This window comes from Nomia melanderi, chromosome 3 (genome assembly GCF_051020985.1).
Source record: "Nomia melanderi isolate GNS246 chromosome 3, iyNomMela1, whole genome shotgun sequence".
NCBI lineage: Eukaryota > Metazoa > Arthropoda > Insecta > Hymenoptera > Halictidae > Nomia > Nomia melanderi.
The window spans coordinates 4,307,432-4,329,400 of NC_135001.1; the positions used below are offsets into that span (position 1 = coordinate 4,307,432).

The 21,969-nt window shown below is 39.2% G+C and overlaps 2 protein-coding genes across 5 annotated transcripts; one reads left to right on the forward strand and one right to left on the reverse strand.

Annotated features, from left to right (window-relative positions):
• The first annotated feature begins 19 nt into the window (after positions 1 to 19).
• Positions 20 to 2,818, forward strand: LOC116432553 (uncharacterized). The gene is made up of 3 exons (XM_031989634.2): positions 20 to 292; positions 1,201 to 1,427; positions 2,316 to 2,818. The coding sequence occupies exons 1-3, from the start codon at positions 24 to 26 to the stop codon at positions 2,714 to 2,716; spliced, it is 897 nt and encodes a 298-aa protein (XP_031845494.2). The 5' UTR covers positions 20 to 23; the 3' UTR covers positions 2,717 to 2,818.
• On the reverse strand, positions 2,800 to 21,811 carry nompA (no mechanoreceptor potential A). 4 transcript variants are annotated; one of them, XM_076365772.1, is made up of 21 exons: positions 21,739 to 21,811; positions 21,511 to 21,668; positions 17,908 to 18,028; positions 17,076 to 17,161; positions 15,911 to 16,172; positions 15,588 to 15,717; positions 14,757 to 14,908; positions 14,404 to 14,679; positions 13,313 to 13,612; positions 12,732 to 12,827; positions 11,819 to 12,623; positions 10,818 to 11,094; positions 10,194 to 10,485; positions 9,170 to 9,348; positions 8,413 to 8,552; positions 7,396 to 7,542; positions 6,738 to 6,827; positions 5,243 to 5,621; positions 4,675 to 4,844; positions 4,464 to 4,607; positions 2,800 to 3,715 (listed from the first exon to the last, which is right to left on the reverse strand). In XM_076365772.1, the coding sequence occupies exons 3-21, from the start codon at positions 17,987 to 17,989 to the stop codon at positions 3,508 to 3,510; spliced, it is 4,215 nt and encodes a 1,404-aa protein (XP_076221887.1). In that variant the 5' UTR covers positions 17,990 to 18,028; positions 21,511 to 21,668; positions 21,739 to 21,811; the 3' UTR covers positions 2,800 to 3,507. The 4 variants fall into 4 exon arrangements, with proteins under 4 accessions (XP_076221887.1, XP_031843877.1, XP_076221886.1 ...); XM_031988017.2 differs by having other exon boundaries at positions 8,404 to 8,552; XM_076365771.1 differs by having other exon boundaries at positions 13,313 to 13,624.
• Positions 21,812 to 21,969: the final 158 nt, after the last annotated feature.

Sequence of the window (21,969 nt, forward strand, 5' to 3'; positions counted from 1 at the left end):
GTCTAGCATTTGGTTTTATTAAAATGGCTTCTTCCTCGTTGAAGGGTACTCGGAAAACGTACAGCTTTGAGGAACGAGAAATATTGATAACGTTGATAAACAAATACGAGGACATCGAAGAGAGAAAATCTGATCCTGTTTCAATGTGCAAACGGAAGTCCGCCTGGTCCCAACTTGCTGACGAGTATAATTTGATGGTAGGTCCCCAAGGTGTACGTTCAGCTGTGCAATTAAGACGCTGTTGGGAAAACATGAAAGCCTGCAAACGTAATCGCGAAGAGAAAAAGTTACGGTAAATATAATAATTCTCTAATGACTTTTAGCGTTTACATAAATGTTTTTATAAGAATATATAAAATTTCAACTGCTGAATGTTGTGTTTGATGTGACACATTGATTTTAAATTAAATTTATTATTGCAATAATTTTTCTTCAAGAAATTTTGAAGGTTCTTCGATTCAAAGTGATTAAAATTTTTATATTTTATGGATATATTACCTGGATGACGAATAGTGTAACCATCTAACGGTCGGAAGGATGAACTAAATATACTATTATAATCCTTCTTAGATAAATTAGAAGGAATTAATACAATATTGTTTACTGTCAATTTATCATATTATTATTTAATTATTTAGTTTATTTACCAGTAGTTACCATATTCATGTAACTACAAATAATTGTAGATGTATAAAGTATATACCAGAATTCCATAAGATAAACGATTACATTAATGATACACTAAAAAATTCATTAACGGAAGGATATTTAGATATTTTCAGTAAATGTACACATTTTCAATGCTATTTATTTAAGAAACTGTAGATAAATTATAAGCGTCTGATGGTGTACAAGGGAGCAAAGTGGGTTGCATACTTTAAGGAATGGCCCTTATTTCCACTTTTCACCGTTAGATGGTTTTAGTGTCCTCAGCATCGTAGACTGAAGTTGAAAATCAATCAATTTATATTTTAGAAAAGATAGCTAATTTTGAAAATAATTCGCAAATTTTATCCTCTTTTCATCATGATGAATTTGAAAACTTGCTTTCCTTATTTTATTTTTGATTATATTGTACACTATATGACCCTTAAAATTGATTAATTTCTTTAGTATTAACTTATTATGACCTGAATAAAACTAAAACTTCAAGAGATAAATAAACATGGAATTTTCTTTATAAATTACGAGATTTTCCAGAACAATTTCCAAAAGTTTCTGCCAACTGTCCAAGGATCACTCACGCTCAAAACCCTGGGAGAGTCGAACTCCATTGTCGGAACTACCACTGCCAACCGGAACCGTGGGATTGCCCCCGAATGTCGTATTTGAGCCGAAAGAATCGGAACCGTTCACTTTGCAAAGCGTTTGCAGTTTGAACCCACCCCAACAAAGCTCGAGAGATGAAAATGGCTGCAAAGATTCCGGTAAAATATTCTTTTCACTTTCTGTATTTCAGTTTGTCTCATTAATCCCTTGTCCTATGATTTCTTCCTGAACTGTGATCGATTTCACCACTTTGTTATTAATAATTTATTGAAAATAAGAGAAAATTCCAGTCTCATTCTATATCAACCTATGCTTTAACCCTAATCGGGCCACGACGTGACTTTGAGTCACATTTGAACTTTTTACTTAAATTTTTTGATTATCTCAAATTGCATTTCCGAAAGTTGTTTTGGATTTTTTAAATTTGGGCCCTATAAAAAAAACAATAAAATTTTAATCATTCCTTTTATTCTCATAAGTGACTGAAAGTCACATTGTGGTATAATTCGTTATAAAAACACTTGGTACGATTAGGGTTAATGTATAATATTGGTAATAGAGGAACAATATATAATTTGCATTCAAACAAATTGAACAGTTCTTATATTTGTTGAATTCTATTTGAAATCTTCACCACGAGTCTGATACGATATTGTAGGGTAAGGGGTTAACCCGTTGTACTCGAAAGGCGACTTTCACCGCTCGATTTGACATGGTAAAACTAAAAAATCTGATATTTAATATTGAACTTTGTACAATCCCTTGATACGTAAAATATTGGAATAAAATAACTTTGCCCCTCAATGTATTGAGTTATTCAATTTTATTCAATTCAGTTCAATTCAATTCAATTTTAATTTCTCGAGTGCAAAGGGTTAAAATAAATACAATAACACAAATACTGATGTGAACAAACCAATACGAAACTTTTAAACTCTTCAACGGCTGCGTCGATTCCTAAACATAACCGAAGCTTCGTCAAACTCTTTCAAGTTTATTGCACTGAATTTTATATATTTACACGTTACATTTGAATATCATTTTAGATTCAGTCTGCAACAAAATGAATTCCAACCAATTGTCGAGCGGATCGTTGACTGACTGTTTCGAAAAATCGACCAAAGAATTAGACTCTCCCGTCGCCGAAAGATTAGGCAAAGAGAACATGCCGGAGAGAAGTCATTTGATATTTAAGTCGAACGGGACGCAAACGTTAATGTCTCCGTCATTTATTCACGATCAACCGCGTAAAGCGAAGAAATCAGTTCGCAAGGACGAAGAGTTACACGCGTTAGCTCTCTCCGAGGCGCAGATAAAAGTCGATATCGCCGCCATGTTGAAAGAGGAGGCACGAATTAAACTGGAGGAGGCACATTATCGTAAAGAGGAGGCTAGACTCAGGATGCTTCTTTTTACTTACAAGCTCGACAGAATGAAAGGGAATTGATAGAATAAAAGAGCACCGTAAAAACGTTATCGATCCGCTGCGTAAAAACGAACGATCTCCTGTCGGGAATAAAACGAGCGTAATGCGTACCTTCTGTTGTATCTATTTATTTCTTTCTAGCTACAATTGGAACATAATCTTAATAAATAAGAGTTCGTAACATTAACTATTCAATGATTCTTTCAATAGTGATTCTAAAGATAAACAGAGGGTTTGTTCGTTCGAAGTCACTAACGTTTTCATCGTAGAAACTTAACCGTGTAGTATGCCAGAGGTTTCGAGGAATAGCGATAAATGTTTGATTGTAAACGATTATTTTTCAGTAAAGTAACAGATACATGATCATAGTGCTCGTGCTTGTATATGAACGTTCTTACGAAGATCACGGAAAGTAATTATACTTTTTACGATTTCTACGTAGAATCGGCATGAACGTTGGAAGAATTGAGATTGTCATTTTGTTGACATGGCAGTTGTAACTGACAGTCATTGAATTTGACTAGCACTGTAATCGTCGTTATTAAACAAAGGAGGGGAAGAAAGGAAAGAGAAAACGATAGACGAGATGAGCCATTGAAGAAATGCGATCGATGAAGCTTATCGGTTCTAAAGTCAAGTTAATTCGGTGTCAATCATCATGCGGATGATCACAAAGTAATATCGTTGAGATCAAATGCCGTATTCCGAAGATGTACAATAACAATTGAACTGTTCGAATTTTACACCTATCTTTAGAAAACCACTTTTGATTCAGACGGATTTCGAAATGGTATAGTACCAATCAGACTTTTCTACATCAGATGGAAGTTATCATTGAGTGCTGGTTTAGGGGATGAGCAACGAGCGACCTCGAAAAGCGACGGATCAGTGTAAATCGGTTCACTGGGATCGAAGCCGGTTCTTCTGTTCGATGACAGTCCGACAGCACCTTCCAACGCTGTTGACGAACCGCTTACCACGCGTTGGCTGATCACGTTGCTCATCGATCTGGAGATCGATCTATAGACGAGATATATGTTTAGAGTCCTATCGTTAAGCGAACATTTAACACTAGAACTACTGAGCAGTCAAGTTAACCTTTTTACATTTTTCTATAGAAACTCTAAGAGTTGATTTATTAGAATTTTGATTACTTTATAATTCAGTAATTTCTCGGAGAAGCATTTGTTATCTTTTTAATTGTTTTAAAAGTAGAATTTAGGAATGAGTCATTCTGATTTCTAGTAGCTCTAGTTTTAAATATCATTTCACCAGCAATGTTTTTTAGCCAAACAACAGTCATTACTCATTATTAGGGTTCATCTATTAGAATTTCGATTGCTTTATAATTCAGTTTGCCTATTATGAAATAAATTTTTATAGTAAATTTCTGAGAGAAGCATCTGTTATCCTTTCAATCATTTGAAAAGTAAACTTTAGGAATGGGTCATTTAATTTCCAATAGGTCCAGTGTTAACACGTTGAATGCCTCGGGGGTCACCAGTGACCGCTGCCCAAATCAAATTACTGTAATTCCCTCAATTAAACGATGATTATTAAAAAACATATCATGACATTCGGCAAGACACACTCGCCATAATAATAACGCGATTCAATTAAATAATTTTATATTGTATTTTTTTCATTTCGCATATTCTACACCTTAAAATCGTGCGGCATTCAATGTGTTAAATATTATTTTACCAGCAATGTTTGTTTGCCAGACAACAGTTAATACTCGTTATTTGTTTAACACGGAAATACGTACGTCGATTGAAACGGTTTCTGAAATCCACTGCGCAGGAATGAGAAATTATTCGCTCGACTACTATAAGCCTCGTCCGAATGACTGCTACGGTTGCATGCTTTATCGACTCTACGGTTCTTCGTAATCACCGCGTAAACGTATTTTCTGGAAGAATGTAATTCTCAATTTTCAAAAGTTTATGGAATATTCGCGAGTTACTTATAGTACAGACCTATAAATCAGCATAGACAATAATACTACAGAAGCCAGAAGCACTACCAGTACTGCTACTGCTGTCACTAGACCGTAATATTCGTTCGGCGTTATGCAAACGTTCTCCATGACAGTGGTCTGCCTCTCCACCATTGTTTCCTCATCTATGTCCATTCTCGAGTCGAGCACCTATTACAGAATCAAATTAACGGACTAAAAGTTTCATTTAATCCTTCTGAATAATTAACTCTTCGCACTCGAGAGGCGACTTTCAATCCCTATCTTGTCAAATTCAGTAAAATTGCGAAACTTGATACAAGGTACTAAATTTGAAATATTTGATAATACTGGAATAAAATAGTTCCATCTCATAATTGAGAAATTTGCTTTACGTTACTCGTGGAAAATGTAATCTATCTTACATCAACAAAATGACGAATATTAACATACGAAACGTTGAAATAAAGTAGTTGCATCTCATAATTAAGAAATTAATTGCAGCATAATTTTTCTGTACGTTCGAGTGCAAAGTACAAGAGAATTCTGTGAATATTCAAGTCTAATTAATAACAAATTTCAAAATGCACCTCGATCATTTCTCTCACGTGTTCCTCCTCCTCTTCATCCTCCCCTTTGTCGTCGTCGTCGTCGTCGTCAGCGACGGTGGAATTCGAAATGGCAGACGTGTCGTTCGCAGTACTCTCGATTATCGTGCTTATTTCATTTTCCTCGGCTATTGTGTCGTTCTGCGACACGTCCCTTCTTCTCCTACCGAAAGATGGCTCGCTCCTTCCGGTACCACCGGAACAGTAGGCAGGCTGACAACCGTCTCGACAGGTCCTCACCGTTGCCTCGAACACCAAGAAATTAGATTCGGGGATTTTGAACGCGTTGAAACGAGCCTCGAGGCTATCTCCGTCGCGCAGACGGTCCAATCCTGGGAACACGTAATTGTCTACCGGGCAACTGCAACAAATACATAGAACGTTAAAAAAGTGAGCAAATCCGTTATACATAAGTACATACGTAGATTAACTCCTTGCTTTGTTATTAGTAATGTATTGCGAACAGGAGAAAAATTCTGGACATATTCTGCGTTTATGTTTGCTTTCTAGTATAATTATCAATTATAGTGTTATCATCGATAATTATATTATAAACGATAATTGATGAATCACATTACGTAACAATTAGTAATACTATAATTAATAAATTATGTTATGAATTATAATTGATTAATCATATTATAATATTATAACCAATAAATTATATTATGAATTATAATTGATTGATTAGACTGTAATATTATAATTGATAGTTATATTATAAAGTATAATGGATGAATTATATTAACCCTTAGCACTTCAGATTGTTTTGTAATCTATCAGCAACTGCAACTGATTTTTATAGTATTCCTAGCGAAAATGAGAAATACTATAACATTTCTTCGATCATTTATTTTCCTTCTTAGTACAAAATTTGGATCTGTGGAAAATCTAATAATTTTAGAGAAGTTTCTTTAAGATTCATTAAAATATTTAGTATCATAACTGGTGCAACATTGGAGCCTACAGAGTTCAAAGGGTTCATTACAATTGATAGAAGAAAAATATTTTATCTGATTTATGCTTATTAAATTCCGTTTAAAATCTCCATAAGTCTAACACGTAATTACAAGACGAGGCTTAATAAACGACAGAATATTCATTAAGAAAATTCCAGATTCTTTCGCTAATATTTGACTACTGCACGAACACGATTATTTTCATTATACTAGAATACTAATTTCCCTTTTCAATCGGAAAGTTTCTTTATCTCATTTTTTCTCGTTGAGAACGGAAATATGTTGGCTTCCAACGAAACTTCACCCCGATTCCGTTGGAAGGCTTCGCCCTGACCCCCGGTAAACGTTTATTCGAGCTGCACCCCGCAGCGTGCATCACGAAACTCCATTATCCCCGCGTTTCTAGTTTGTTAGTAGATCAATCTACGTTCTTTCTCACTTCGAAGGATCGAGCACGGAAAGCTCGAATTAATTGAGGCTAGTCGATCGTTAAAAAACATCTGCCATCAAATATTCACCCGTATCTGTCGATCAGCTGAACGCTCCTTCCGGAATAAGGATCTCTTGCGATGACATTGGTGGCGAAGATGTCGGTAACGTAATTATATCTGAAAGCAAAACGACGTTATTCTCATCACCGATGAACGAACGAAGTGCCATTTAACGTACAATAACACTGAACATTCCAACAACTCTGGAATTTCATTTAGCATTCAGCTAGAAGTAAACGATAACATAACCGATCGCAACGGTTCACTTCGATCAATTTAATCGTTTGAGTCCCACGCGCCGCTTTCGCGCTCTTCAGATTTCATGTGGAAAAAACTGACGAAACGCGCTTAATTTTTCAGACGCATGTACGTTGCATCGCTACCTTTCTTGCATACAAATAATCCAAGTAATACATTTTATATTTTGTTGTTACCTATTATAAATTAATGTACGTATACAATAGTATTAACATAGATTAAGACAAGCGCTTTCGCGCTGCTTGACTTTTCTCGACATGAAATAAAAGGAGCGCTGTCGCGCCACTTGGATCTTTTCGCATCCCATTCAGAAAGCGCTATTGCGCTGTTCGGCTTTTTTCGACCGTGTTTTTTTAAAAACCTCTGGTACTCGAACGTTTAAAATCGACGACTGATCGGTATCAAAGAAAAACAGAGGCTCCTGTACCCGTCTTGAGCTTCAAGCCTGAAAGTAAGCGGGTCGCCTACAGCAATGGTAGTCGTAGGTCTGCCTTGGTAGAGAATCAGTAATCTCACTCGAGAACTCAGCGTGTTTTCTGCTGGTAGATATTCGATGGGAATCGGGGACCCTGATCTAAACAACAGAAACGGAACCATCATTAGGGAAGCTCGGATCATCCTCTTTCTTCCTTAATACGTTCAATGCCGAACGATTTTACGGAGCAAAGTACACGAAGCAGAAAAAAATATATCAACAGCATGGCTATTTTGCTAAACGTCGCCTTAGGTTGCATTATTTCTAATATAGAAGAGTTCAAATAATCATCGTTTAATTGAGTGAATCATAGTAATTTGGTTGGGGCTCACCGATGATCCCCACAGTATTCAACGTGTTAATCTTCAATCTTCCAATAGCAACCGCAGGAAGGTGTAACAAGAATCTTGAAGCAAATCCAATGTTCCATTCGAATTTTAGGAAAAGAGCTTTGAATAACGTTAACACGTTGACTGCCACGAGAATTGCTAGCGTTTCGAATAGTAATACATATTCTTCAATAACAAAGACAAATGATATTGAAAATAATGATTAATTCAGTATTACAGTAGTCATATTACGCTATGATCTAGCTACTTGTTATACTATATATTTTTAGTAACATAAGTTACTTTAATATTTTCTTACTTAATATTTTTATTTAAAACTAAGTTTTTTATTGTAATTTCTTTTCAGCAATTTGGGAGCACCAATCATCGGTGGCCAGTGTGGCAGTGTTAACCAACGTTTTAATGTAACAGACATTAGGTTTTAGCGAGTAGAACAATGGAATCTCAGAAGCAATGTGATTTTGATGAAGCGTATACAACGCTGAAACAATCGAGTGGGCTTTGCACCGGGGTTGTAAGCGAACGAATGCAAGACAGCCTGCATTCCACGGTTAATTGTATACACGGCGAGTGCACCAGGTGCAAGGCACGGTTTCTCAATCGATATGACCTGGCATACCCGGCACCGATGTAGCCGGATGTGACGACAGCTTCGCCAGGGCCTCGAAACAGGCAGGTAAGGTTGAACCGTTTGTCCCTTCCGGTTTGTACGTAGTCCGAGAATTGTACCACGACGATGTTTGTCATTGTGTCCCCGTACTGTAATAATTCACCCAATGCAATTCCAATTTGCAGAGATTTTCGCTTGAGTTCGCTGCATCCGGTTATTTATATCATTAATCTTCCTCTGTGCACACTGTTGCCCGCAGATACCGCCTGCGCGCATAGAACTGCCGATCCAGAGCGCATATAGAATCGCAACGAAAAAAAGGAGCTCCTTTGTTCGTTGATTTTCATTATATTTTAACCCCTTGCACTCTGTAGACTCTACTACAGCACTATTTATAGTATTACATGTACACCTGACCCTCGATTCACGCGGACTTCTTTCAGGCGAGCCTCTTTTTTACGCGGTAAATTAGAACACTGTTGTTGCAAAAATTGTAAAAATTCAAACACTATTTTCTATGGAAATTTCGTTCTACACTGTTCCATTTCTATTTCCAATGATTTTACTTATTTATGTAGAGATTAGAAACTATGATACTATCATCTGATATAACTATAATGAATGATGATAAGTAGATACGATTAGAAAGCTAGGAAGACGGAACAGTTTGAGAGCAACAAAATGTTTGCATTCGAGATCTCTCGGCAGTTCCATGTGCGCGAATCTAATACGTATCAGAGAATATTAAGGTGAGAAGATTCCTTACTCTTTGAGTGCCGCATTCGGGATAACCCTGGGGGCCGCTGATTCGCAGCACGTTCACAGTGCCGCCGTTCCCACGGAAGAAGCACCGATCATAATATCCGTAAGTGTAAATCCGACCGATGAATCCTTCCGGCGTCCTTAAAGTAAATTCCATCCCGTCCTCGCTACAGACTTGACTCACTAAAACGATCAGATATAGAATTTACTATTATCCCACCAATTATAACTTCGCACGGAATCACCGTCGAACTTCACGTCCACGGTTCTAACTTCAATAATCACTTTAACGTGTTCGGCATCACGCGACGCGGGGTTCGTTTTAATTTATGGATGCGGGATTACGTGTACACGTTACCCAGTGTACACCAAAAGAATTCAAGAGTAGAAATCCCGCGTGGGGAATATTTTTTCAGCGTTTTACTTGTAGAGTTCAGCGAACGAAATTCGAGAATTCTGTTCTATAAAATAGATTAATAACGACTGTTTATAGATGTGTTCACTTCAAATAATGTTCAAAAGCTTGGAAAGGATGAAATACTTTTGTAACAACAATATAATTCACGATCTATTCATGAAGCAACTCAACAAACAACTCAGTCGTATATTATGCATTAAACTTTCAATTCCTCTTTTCCACGCTTTGTATCGAATAATTCCGAATCAGAACCATCGGATGCTTACAGTCCGTTCTTCGAAAGATCAAGACACACCGACAGTCGCGATATCCATCCCACTCGAAATACTCGAACATAATCAAGAGCGTGGCAGGATGGACATTTAAGGCGACCATCGATACGTCTTGCCATTCTTTCCAAAGAATAGACCACAGTGATTATTCATTGAGTAAGAAAAAAGTGTGTGTAACGTGGAAAAAACAGACGGTTTATTTCTCCAAGCTAGTTCGACAATGTCTGTACAATATTTGAAGAATGATCTCTGTATCAATCATTTCCACGTTCCGCGGCGAAAATCTCCCCGCAAAGTCCACGTGGCAGGTGTCCTAGATCGGCTGCCACGACGCTTACCGTCGAGACACTCCGCGTCGACGCCCTGTCTGCCGTTGTTCCTCTCGTAGAAGTCATAGTCGGACCCGGTGTCGTAATACACCGGATTGCCCATGTCCATGTCCCTGGAGTCCCGGTCGCTTAGCTCGCAGTTGTCCCTTTCGGCGCCATAGGGGGCTGCGTAAGGTCTGTAGTTGAAGGACCTGCACACGAAGTCCCTGGCGTCCGCACACTCCCTTTCGCACTGGGCCAAAGAGGAAGCGGTCGTATACCGTCTGACGAACGGCTTCCGGACTCTGGTGTGCGGCCCGACCTGACGGTAGTGATGGATTATGGTGACTTCGAATCGTTTGGGATAGGACATGGTGGTGAAACATTTGAATCGCTTCGGAGACTTTCGACGCTTCAATGGTTTTAAGGGTTTGGAGAGTTTCGAGAATTTTAAGAGTGTTGAGACTATAAAGACTTTCGAGACTTTCAAGGCTTTCAAGGTTTTTTAAGACTTTCAAGGCTTTCAACACATTCAAGACTTTTAAGCCATTCTAAAGTTGGGAGGTATCGAATCCAATTCGAAGTGATTCGAATATTGACAGTCTCGAACCCATCTGCTTGCTTCTAAATTGAGATTCAAATGCCCATCGCTACCTGCCGGAAGTTGTCTTGTTCGTCGCATCTCGAGACCAACGGCGGTCGACCGATGATGGGACCTCCGCTTGTTCCGAATGGTCTCGAATTATAAACGCCACCCTCGCCTATATAACCACCGCCGATTATGGCGCCGTCGTTGCTGTATCCGCCGTATCCTAAAGGTCTGCTTGGTCCACCGGCACCATAATGCGTCCGATCGGGGTGTGGTTGGGGGTTGTAGATGTCATCAGGGTAGCTTGCCGGGTAACCAGCTGGGTGGGAGGGCGGAGGAAACCTGACAGAAAGATTACGTTCTATTTCATAACATTCTAATTATGATGCTGATACTTTAGTTACTGCTAATTTTTTGGAAGCTGAAGATTTGTAACAAGGAATCCTTAAATGATATCAATTAAAGAATTTATTGATTTATTTCTTCAACTGATATCTTGATCAATATACTTCAAGAACACCAATTACAGTAATAAAGAACCAAAACATTTGTGACATTATCATACCGTGAAACATATAAATATTGTCTTTAACCCCTTGCCGTATTATTTACTTTTGTTTCTAATATTTCTATCAATAGTTTAGAAGAAACGCAAAGAAATTTTCCACTGCAGTTTAAGTATAAATCTAATTTCAAACTAATATATTAGTAACAGCAAAATAGTTTTTCGCTTTGATCCATGCGCATTGAATAACATTGATGTGTATTAAACTAATCTCAACATCTTCATCACTCGTCATTGTACGGCAAGAGGTTAAATAGACACACAAATCTTTCCCTGACAAACGCACATTATCCATTTCGGAATAACCCGAACAGTCAATGATTCATTACGCGCGGCCACAAATAAACCGGTGTATCTCCGATTTTCCAGTTAATTATGAAACAACAAATCCGGAAATCTCGAAAATCTAATTACTTCCGGCTCATCCCCCCGAGTTGAACAATGGGCTCGACATAATCTGATCCCGAAAAAAAGGGAACAATGCCACGGCCCGTAGCTTACCGGCTGGGATAAAGGTCCTTGTCCGGATATCTCTCGCTAATAGGATATCGATCAACGTGAGGCCTGCCTCCGCCTATCGCAGTGGGGTAGCGATCTAAGGGATCCTCAGGAATCGGGTAACGATCGATAGTGTTAGGATAACGATCATTATCATTTGGATAACGACCCGGGGATATCGGGTATCGGTTACCGACGCCGGTCGGATATCGATTACTCGTCGGATATCTGTCTATCGTTGGGTCAGGAATAGGGTATCGATCAACAGGAACAGGACGACGATCACTGCCTCTAATCGGAAATCGATCGGAAATTGGGTACCTGTCCGAGGATGGATATCGGTCACGATCGACGATTGGATAACGATCATTGGCAGGGTAACGGTTTACTGTATGATAACGATCTCCGCTCGGATAACGATCGTTCACAGGGTATCGATCGATAGACTCAGGATACGTTTCACCATCTACTCCGATTGGATATTGACCACTCATTGGATATCTGTCTGGATACCTGTCGCTTGGATAACGATCTGGGTACTTCTCTGGATACCTGTCTGGGTATTTCTCAGGATAACGATCCGGATATTTCTCAGGATAACGGTCTGGATATTTTTCAGGATAACGATCTGGATATTTGTCAGGATAACGATCAGGATATTTGTCTGGGTATCGATCAGGGTATCTGTCAGGGTAACGATCAGGGTAGCGGTCTGGATAACGATCAGGGAAACGATCCGGATGGCGATCTGGGAATCGATCTGGCTTCACGCTGCTGCTGTATCCTTTGTCGTAGTCGTCTGGATATCCTGGAGAGAACGTTTGAGTAAATGAGATTATTATGATGCGCGGTAATGTTCCAGGATATGCTCTATATATCGAAATTAAGCGAAATCGGTATTGAGGTTGTGTCTAACCAGGTCTTCCTAGAGACGGTCGGCCGAAGTTTGAATCCTGGCCCAGAGTGTCTGGTCGGTAGGATGGACTGTCTCGGTCGCCGTCCAGATATTGATCTATCCATGGAATTCCAATGTTTGTCGTTTATATTATTATTTATGTATATTATTAACCCTTAACGGACCGGAAGTATTTCAATATTAATTGTAAATATTAAAAGAATAACAATGATAATAATAGTGGAATGATTCCTGCCGCCATTAAAGCGGCATTGGATCCAGTAAATAAAATTACCATGCCGTTTATATGGCAACGTTTCTCCGTTAAAGATTAAATACATATGCAAATGTATCGATTAAACGATTTTCGAACGAAACTAATCACGCTTCAATTTCCCAAGAACCGTTTTAAGCCCAAAACTCACACCTAATAAGAGTAATAGTGACAAAAATAATAAAATTATTCCTGCTGCCATTAAAGCGGCATTGGACCAACTAAGAAAAGTGGTGTTATTCACACCTAAATACATCGATTTAACGATTTTCAAACGAAACTAATCACGCTTCAATTTCCAAAGAATCTTTTTAAACCCGTAACTCACGCATAAGATTCTCGTAATAGTCATAGTCAGCGTCGTAGATGATCCTGTGTCCGTCGCGCTGATTGAATCGACTCAGACGACAGGTGTGGTAGTGTTCCGAGTAAACCGCGCTCCGACATTGGAAGCTCGTCTGTCGAAGACACTCGTCCAGACACTCGCTTAAACTACGCCCGGTTATTTCCGAGTGAAACTCTCCGCTCAGCCGGGAGTTCCGGTATCTTTGGAAAGCAGTGTCAGGACGTCGGCCGTCAGAGAACAGATGCGACGACGAGCTGCTGTCCGGATACTCGGAGCCACGTGCTATGGACGGATCTACGCTTCGTAAGTGGGTACTGATAAAGCGTTGCGAAGCGTTAATTGATCTTTGATCCTTCATTAAACGACTGTTGCGACCGGAAGCTGTAAAATTTCACTATCTCCCTGGATTTTTAATTTTGACAGTTTTAAACCTTTTTAATTTTTAGTTTAGTTTGCATTGAATTTTTTTCTTCGGTGTTTAACGCTAGAACTTCCGAGCGTTTCATACGATTCATATGTAATCCCTATGAAAATGTAACAATAGATTATTTTCGGGTTTTAATACTAGAATTATCGAGCATTTAATACGATTAGCATGTAGTCTCTACAAAAGATGTAACAATAGATTATTTTCGGTTTCTTCGGACATTCGTTATAGTATCGAATTGAAAGTATCTGTTTTCAAGATCATTTCGAATATTCAATGCTTTTAAGATATTAATAACCGATCATTTTAACTGGCACAGTAGTTCTAGTGTTAAATATTTGTACTTGCACCTTTAATCATTAAAAAAATGATTCGAAATGTAAAGTATTCTTCAACGGGATATTCTTAAAATTGTTTCTTTCAAGTCGCGTAGAACTGTCGAAGAAACAGTTCCATTTCAAATATATTTAAAATCTGATAAATAACACCGTCACTTTTTTAGAAACGAGTCCAATTCCTATTATTTCAGCTGATTCAACAATAACGCGGAAAGTTAATGTAACGTTACACGCGTTCAATAAGTGTACGTAAAAAACGTTTCGCAAATTGAAGTACAGTAGAAAACAGTTATTAAAATTATACTTACGATTGTCCAAACAAACAAGATCGTAGAAATGATGGCTGGGGCTGCTGCTGATCCCGATGTCGTCCTTCTGCGAGACGGAATCCTCTTCGGAGATGACACACTGTCGCGTCTGCTCGTCGAATTCCACGCTGCGACAGAAATATTTCTCGGCTCTTAAGCAAAGGGCTTGACATTCGTCCAGCGTCAGGTTCGTGTAGATGTCGACTTCGAAGGGTCCTCGAAGACGTTTGTTCTCCTCTTTCACGAAGACGGCCAAACCGTCGCAACGACGTTCCGCTGAAGAATAACGGAGTCAATCATAATAAAACTTCCATCCCGGACCGTTGGAAACACGGGGAACTGAAGATATGTACCGTTCAGACATGTATTTTCCAGATAATCAGAGTTAGGATCGTCTTCCAATAATTCCGGATGAGTTCTTCTTGTGAAACGACTAAGGGCGCAGCTTCTTAGCGCTGTGTCGTACGTCGCGGATCGGCAAATGAAGCTGAACTCGTTGAGGCATCTTCCATGACAATGGAAAACAATAGTTCGCAGATTGTTACTTACATTTCACTCAATTTTACGCAAGGGTTTGCAGTTTATCCACAATTTCACTAAATTATTACTAGAATATCATTGCCAGTACTATTCTCTGATTAACACATTGAATGCTGTACGATTTCATAGAGCGAAATGCACAAAATGGAAAGAATACAATATTAAATCATTTGATTCGATTGAATTATTATCATTACACATTCATCCAGACAAATCTCATCGCATTAGGCAGCGTTATTTATAAGATAGAAATGTTTTCAAACGATCTTACGATTTAATTGAGTGAACGAGTAATTTGATTTGGTTGGAGTCACCGGTGACCCTCATGGTAGTCAATGTGTTAATATTCCGTAATTAGGTTTAAATGTACAACCTATGTGTATCTCATTGCTGCGTTAATCACAAAAATCGTTGCGTTAACCCTTTACGGATGAAGATTCTTTGAAGTATACAAACTTTAGAAGATGAATCTAAATCATATATCGATCTTATAAATAATAAAAATAAGGAAACTACGTACTGGTCCTTTGCTGTTCCAAAGCTTGCGGTTCCAAATATGAAAATCTGATCTCGCCGAAATGTCGACATTCGTCCGCAAAGAGTTAACCGTTAAAAGAATTATTGCATTAACAACCAGAAGTTACCTGTCCTCGCAATCTGTCCTATTCGCAGCACTGACTTCCTTTATGTCCGTCAGTGGCAGCTTCAGTTTCTTTCTCGGGTGTCTCTCGAACACGTAGCGTCTATTGGGACATTCCCTTTCTATCCTGTCAGCTTCACAAATAGAAATTACTCTGACAATTGTCTACTCTGACACGGTGGAATACGAATATCTGAATCTTTACGAAAGATATTATCCAACAAACATCGTAAATGTTGTTCTTAAACGATTTTAATATTAGTGGAATGTCGAGATTTTTGAAAAATTCTTGGACAAACGTTGTCTTCGAATTAGGGAGGAACTCACAGCCAAGACAAACTTCCGTGAAATGCACGCTATTCGGCACCAGCATCAGGTTACCAATCCCTTCCGGTTGCGCCTGTTCTCTAGTCAAATAGCATGTGCTTTCCTCGTACTCGGCGGCGCCGCTGAATGATGCTATTCTGCTACCTGGTTGGAAGTCGAAGCTTGTGCAAATTCGTACTAAATTGTTGGTCGCTGTTCTATCGCGCAGACAAAGCTCCTGACATTTCTCCAGGACTCTGAATGGCGGCGCAGAGTCTCGCACCTAGGATAAGTACCCACGAACGAGTTTAGATTGAAGTACACCACGAAAACAGATTAAAATCCTTTCAACTCGCGATTTAGCACCAGGAAATTGATTTTTAGACTGTGAAAAGCAAATCGAAGCCTTTGAATAATCGTTAAAAGCGTTCGACCAAGAATTAAACTTGATTTTCAGTCAGAGGAAAATATTCTATGTGAAAGTCTAAGAATTCAGGAAAGCTTCGTTTAGAATATTTATTATTGTTTTCATTTTCCATTAATTATGTAACTAATGAACCACTGGTGGTAATTCATTTTTCTTGTTTGAAGGCAAATTGTTATTTAACCCATTCGCTGCCAGCTGCGGGCTGTTTCGTAGTTCGTGTTATAAGTTTGGATTAATTGCTACTTTTCACGAACAATAATTGTACAAAAGTAAGTAAGTAAATAGGTGGATAATACTAAATACTAGGTACTGGAATAAGTTCTTGCCGATTTTTAAAATAAAATCTAAATACGGAGAACGTTTGTGTCAAATAATTTTATATTATTTGATACCTGCGACATGAACATACTTGATTGTATGTCAGAAAAAGATAAGTGTATTTAGAAAATTATAATTGTTACGAAGATTTTAGTAACGATCGGTAGGTACAGAATACTAAGAACGATCGATAATTCGAAGAATCCAATCGTTAACATTTAATACCGATGCAGTTAGCTACTTTGATACCGACATTCGCTGCATTGGTTTCCCAGCGACTCATTTAACACTCAGGTCAATACGTCCTCAACTTCTCAAACAGCGAATGGACTAAACCATCACTCTCAAAACGTGTGACGAAGATATTAATTCGTTTTCTTTAAGCTTTCATGGTGTCGCGATTACGACAGGCGTCAGTATGTTTAGCGAAACATTTCCTACCACGTCGTCGTCAAAGCCCTGAAGCTGCTGGTCCGGAAGTCTCTCATAAACGACCCGACCTAAGCCGCCATTACACGTTGTTTGCCCTGAAAACAGTTCTCTCGTTATCGCGCTGCTTCGGAATGCGCTTAATAGACGGCTATTTTGATTTTCTTCTCGTTTTTCTGTTATTCTCTGGCGAACAGATTATTATTTCCTCTTTCCCCCTCCCGCTATGCCCGCGCCGGGAAAGAATCAGGTTATGTCCTTTTGGGGACGCGGCGTTAGTGCCACCGCGATTTTATCGTCGCGACATTTTCGTGCTACAAGTGGCACAGACACGGTACAATGGGAATGAAACGTAATTTCGCAAGCGCGCGAGTGACATCACTCGTTTTGTGCGGCCCGTCATTAATTAGCGCGTTCGCGGCACGCGTTGCCGCGATCATTTGCGAGTCCCCCGCGACAAAAGAGATTTCTTTTAGACCACAGATCTCGCGGCTGGCAAATTGAAAGCGCCAGTTATTAAGTTAATCACCAGCCCTCCAGGGATTTTTGATAATGCGAAATTCGTCGCGTTTTCTCGCGACTGTGCCGCGTAACTTTGCTCACCCTTGCACGTTGTCAAAGGGATATGCGTATGTAAACGCCGTCACGCGTATATTTTCACGCTCATTGCATTTTTTTTTATGGTAGAAAACAATGAAGCCGAACGAGGTTAAAGCTTCCTTAGTGTAAAATTAGCGTTGGCATCGGTTACGTTTTTCAATAGAGAATTCGGGATGAAATTGTGGCGTCTAATGTATCGGGTTTCGCGGAGTAAGTAAATGTGGAAATGGAAAGACGAACTTACCGTTCACGACTACCTTCAAAGTAGCAAGCACAGAGATAGTCTGCAGTATATCCGATATGTTACCGAACTTCTTCATTTTCATTTCTTGCTATTAACTGGGCATTCCAATATCGACGGTACTCTGAAATCAAAGGTGAAGACACTTCTCACTCTACTTGTATCAAAAATTAACCCCTCGCTTTATGATTTCTTTCACGATTGTGATCGATAATTGTTGATTTTGATACCATTCGATTTGACGCAGTAAAACTATAAAATCTGATATTTAATGTTGAACTTTGTACAATGCCTTGTTATGTGAAATATTCGAATAAAACAGCTTTGTTCCTCGATATACTTGTCATTTCAAAGAATATCATCTACGCTTCGACAAAACATATTAACCCTTTGCACTCGGAAGTTTTTCACTAGAAACATTTGAACATTTTCTGATGAGATATTTTGATATTTTGTGAAACTAACTCGACGAGAAATCACACATACATTGAGGAAAAAAGCTATCTTATTTCAATATTTCCAAAATGGTGCATTGTACGAAGTATAATATTAAATATCAAATTTTATAGTTTCACTGTATGAAATCAAGTGGCGAGTGAAAGTCACCTCTCGAGTGGAAAGGGTTAAATATTTCTAGTGAGAAACTTCCAAGTATAAAGGGTTAGTATTATATTTTCTTCATTCTATGTATTTTACTCTATAAAATCGTTCGGCATTCGTGTTAACTATTAGCGATAATAACCGCGAAGTATAATATTATACAAAGTACAATATTAAATATCAAATTTTATAGTTTTACTCTATGAAATCAAGTGGTGAGTGAAAATAACCTCTCGAATGCAAAGGGTTAATATTCTATTTTCTCCATTCCATGTATTTCACTGTATAAAATCGTTCGGCATCCGTGTTAACTATTAGTAATGATAACCGCGAAGGTAATGGCTAACCAATAATGTAATGCTCGAAAGTTGGAAGCACGGTTCGTTGGGTTTACGGGCGTGCGCTGGTCCCGAGGCCCACGTGTTGGTGCGTGTGCGATGCTCGCGTCGTAGAAAAGGTTCACGGGGGTGCGAGAGTGTGGACGCGTTCAGGGTGAGCGCGGCTCAGGAATTCCGTAAAACCTTGCGCTGTGTGTCACGGCGCACTTCGAATGCCCCCAATCCTCCCGTCTGAACTTCAAAGTTGCTTTTTCATAAAGCAGATGCGAGAGGCTCGCGCCGACAAAATCTCTTCGTTACCATTTCCTCGCGCCGGCAATATCCGAAAGCGACGAAGGAGGATCCCCTTCAGGATAATTAGAAATAGCCGGCTTTATGAAAAACCGTTCTTTCAACGGGAAACTCCCGGGACTGTAGTTTGATCGCGCTTTTGTCATCTCTGCATTATTAAAATCGCGGCGCAACAGAGATTTTTATTTGACTTGCCGAATGGGAACGGGATTAGTGCAAGAAATCGAGGAATACTGAGTGGCCACTGATGAATTTCATTGCGAAGACGTGTTCTTTAAATCACTCTCACAATGGAATTGTAATTATTGATGGGTAATAATTCATTAACACCGTTGGAACGTTGTCGATTTAAAATTCGGCATGTACGCTAATGATTATTGTATTGTTTGAATTGGGGAGTTTGAAATGGATTTGGGTATCGACAGGTTTTGTTACATTGGTTTGCTTTGATTTATTAGAATATTATTCATTGATGTTAGAGGATTGATCGGTGGATGTTAATCATTTATTGTTGAATTCCATTTAGATCACTCTCCTACTTCAGCAGGTTCGATCGATAGTAATTAATTGATTTGATTAGAATGGAATAGTAAGAATAATTATGTTTAATTCGAACTAACGTTCGATGCTATCCGCAAGAAAAATTTCAACGGCAGTCTCTAGCAATAGAGTAAATCAATATTCCAATTTTAAGTGGACCGTGAAACAGGTAAAAAAAATATACGCGCCCTGATTGGAGCGAATTCTCAATTGTTGCGCGCGTGCTTCGTCATTAACGACATTCAATGTTACATCGTATAGAAATGCCGCTTATTAATTACGTTATGGTTTATCGCCTCGGTAATTGCTCTTGTCTGTCCAGAATGAATGCTTATTCAGTGATTAATGTTACGGTCGATGAGGGGAAATTACAGGTCCGCGCGTTTGTGCATACTTAACATATAATATTACGTTCGAATGATATAATAATTGCACGTTATTCAATTTACATAATTGCGCCGATTCTGCGGTTCCAATTATAAAGTGCGCTTCAACGTTCCGCTAACTAAGTGGTCAATTTAATTATTGGAGGGGGAAAGCATCGCCGAAATGCTATTAAACGAATTTCACAGATTCCTCTCCTTTTTCGAGATGAAACATTTTTATACATTCCGGCTGTCGTATTCGTTTCAAATAAATAAATGGACGCGTCGGTACTTTTTTTTGTCGAAACGAAAACTTTTGCGTAACCGCCCTCTGACGTTGTTTATATATTTAAAAAATACGTTGTTACGTTATGGAAGTTCAGTTTTCGTTTTCTAGACCTCGCCTCGTTATGTAGTACATAACAAAGCCATTACCGTGTTCGGTTGCAATTTGAATTCCAGATGATAGATGGATAACATTGTTGCGTGCCTCGAACCGCCTCGGGATTCTTTGATTGTTGCCCGATATTAACGCGAATATGACGCTCCCGCGCAATGACAGGTCATAATTACTCGCCCAAACGGTTTCTCGGGAAGTAATTTCAATAAATCTGAAAGTGTGACGGGCACGGGACCACTGGGGACACGAGCCTCTCGGTTCCAAGTCGCTCCGGAAATTGTAGAATTTTATCTCGATTCGCTACGTGTTATTTGCAGGAAGCGTTTAATTGGAAACTGTTTACGTCAACGTGTTTTCCAATTGTTCCTGAGGATACGAGTTATTTCGCTATGTGCATTTATTATTTGCGCCGTTATTACCTTAACATGGTAACGATATTGTTTCAAGATATAGCATTTTCCCACCATTTTACTAGATAAAAACACAGCAGCATAAAACTGCAGGTTCCATTAAAACAGACACGTATCCTCACGTGTTGCATGTATTCTCGAAGAAAATGTTCATTCAATCTTTCAATATGATTCATAAATAGCTACAAAATACTATCTACTTCTAGTATCAATAATATTAACCTACTAGTAAAAGTAACATATCCTACTTCATTCTTTATCCAATGAACTCTTCTACTCTTAAAACAATCTTCCCCAGATACTTCCGCAAACGAATCCCATAAAAATTCAGAACACAAACATTACCAATCCCCTAATCAATCGACAACTCCCAAAAAGCTGATACATTCACGCGAACAAAGTATCAAATAGAATCTCACATTCATAAGTGGCCATTGGTCAGTGACCAACGTTTCGCCATTGTAGCTGGCTTCTGATACTGTATCAGTGTCTTTAGCCCCTGACGAAACCAGTAATGATGGCGAAACGTCGAAAACAAATTCCTATTGGACACGTCTCACCCGAAAGCCACTCATGTAATGTTCCAGGTCGTGAAAGCATTAAAGCTACAATAGAATCTCGCTTCCTTACTCTCGCAGTTAAAACATAATTCCTCTACTTACGCGCACGTCGCGGCAACCTTCCACTTCCGGATCCTAAGTCCTCGATCGCCAATCGAAGGCTCGCGTTACTAACTCCGAGCCCTTGGTACCGGAATCAGCAGTACGAAAAACCTGGCCTACCATAAATCTCGGAACCGTCCGTCCAACGCGAATGGCACCTGTAATCAAACTGACGGTCAAAATCGGCGCGAACCGGTGGAAATAATGGATAACACCTGAACGACGAACCGTGATGGCTACGGAGGAGGGGGGACCGGTGATGGAAGAATCGTTTCGATGAATGATTCGTATAGACAAGCCGTAGGGGGCAGAACACAGTGGAGAGATAACGCGCACCGGTGGTACACAGGCGCGGTGGTATCCCCACGTCCGATTTCTGGCCTTGTGCTCGCCGGAAGTAGCTCCATTGTGTCCGGTTTCCGTGGGGCCATCCGGGAAAACGTTCGACGTGCGTGCAAA

Coding starts and splice junctions, on each gene's coding strand:
- LOC116432553 (XM_031989634.2), top strand. CDS start 24: ATGGCTTCTTCCTCGTTGAAGGGTACTCGGAAAACGTACAGCTTTGAG. Junction 293..1,200: donor CGCGAAGAGAAAAAGTTACG/GTAAATATAATA, acceptor GAGATTTTCCAG/AACAATTTCCAAAAGTTTCT. Junction 1,428..2,315: donor AAATGGCTGCAAAGATTCCG/GTAAAATATTCT, acceptor ATATCATTTTAG/ATTCAGTCTGCAACAAAATG.
- nompA (XM_031988007.2), bottom strand. CDS start 17,989: ATGAAAATGAAGAAGTTCGGTAACATATCGGATATACTGCAGACTATC. Junction 12,624..12,731: donor ACCGTCTCTAGGAAGACCTG/GTTAGACACAAC, acceptor CGTTCTCTCCAG/GATATCCAGACGACTACGAC. Junction 9,349..10,193: donor CGACGCGGAGTGTCTCGACG/GTAAGCGTCGTG, acceptor TGATCGTTTTAG/TGAGTCAAGTCTGTAGCGAG.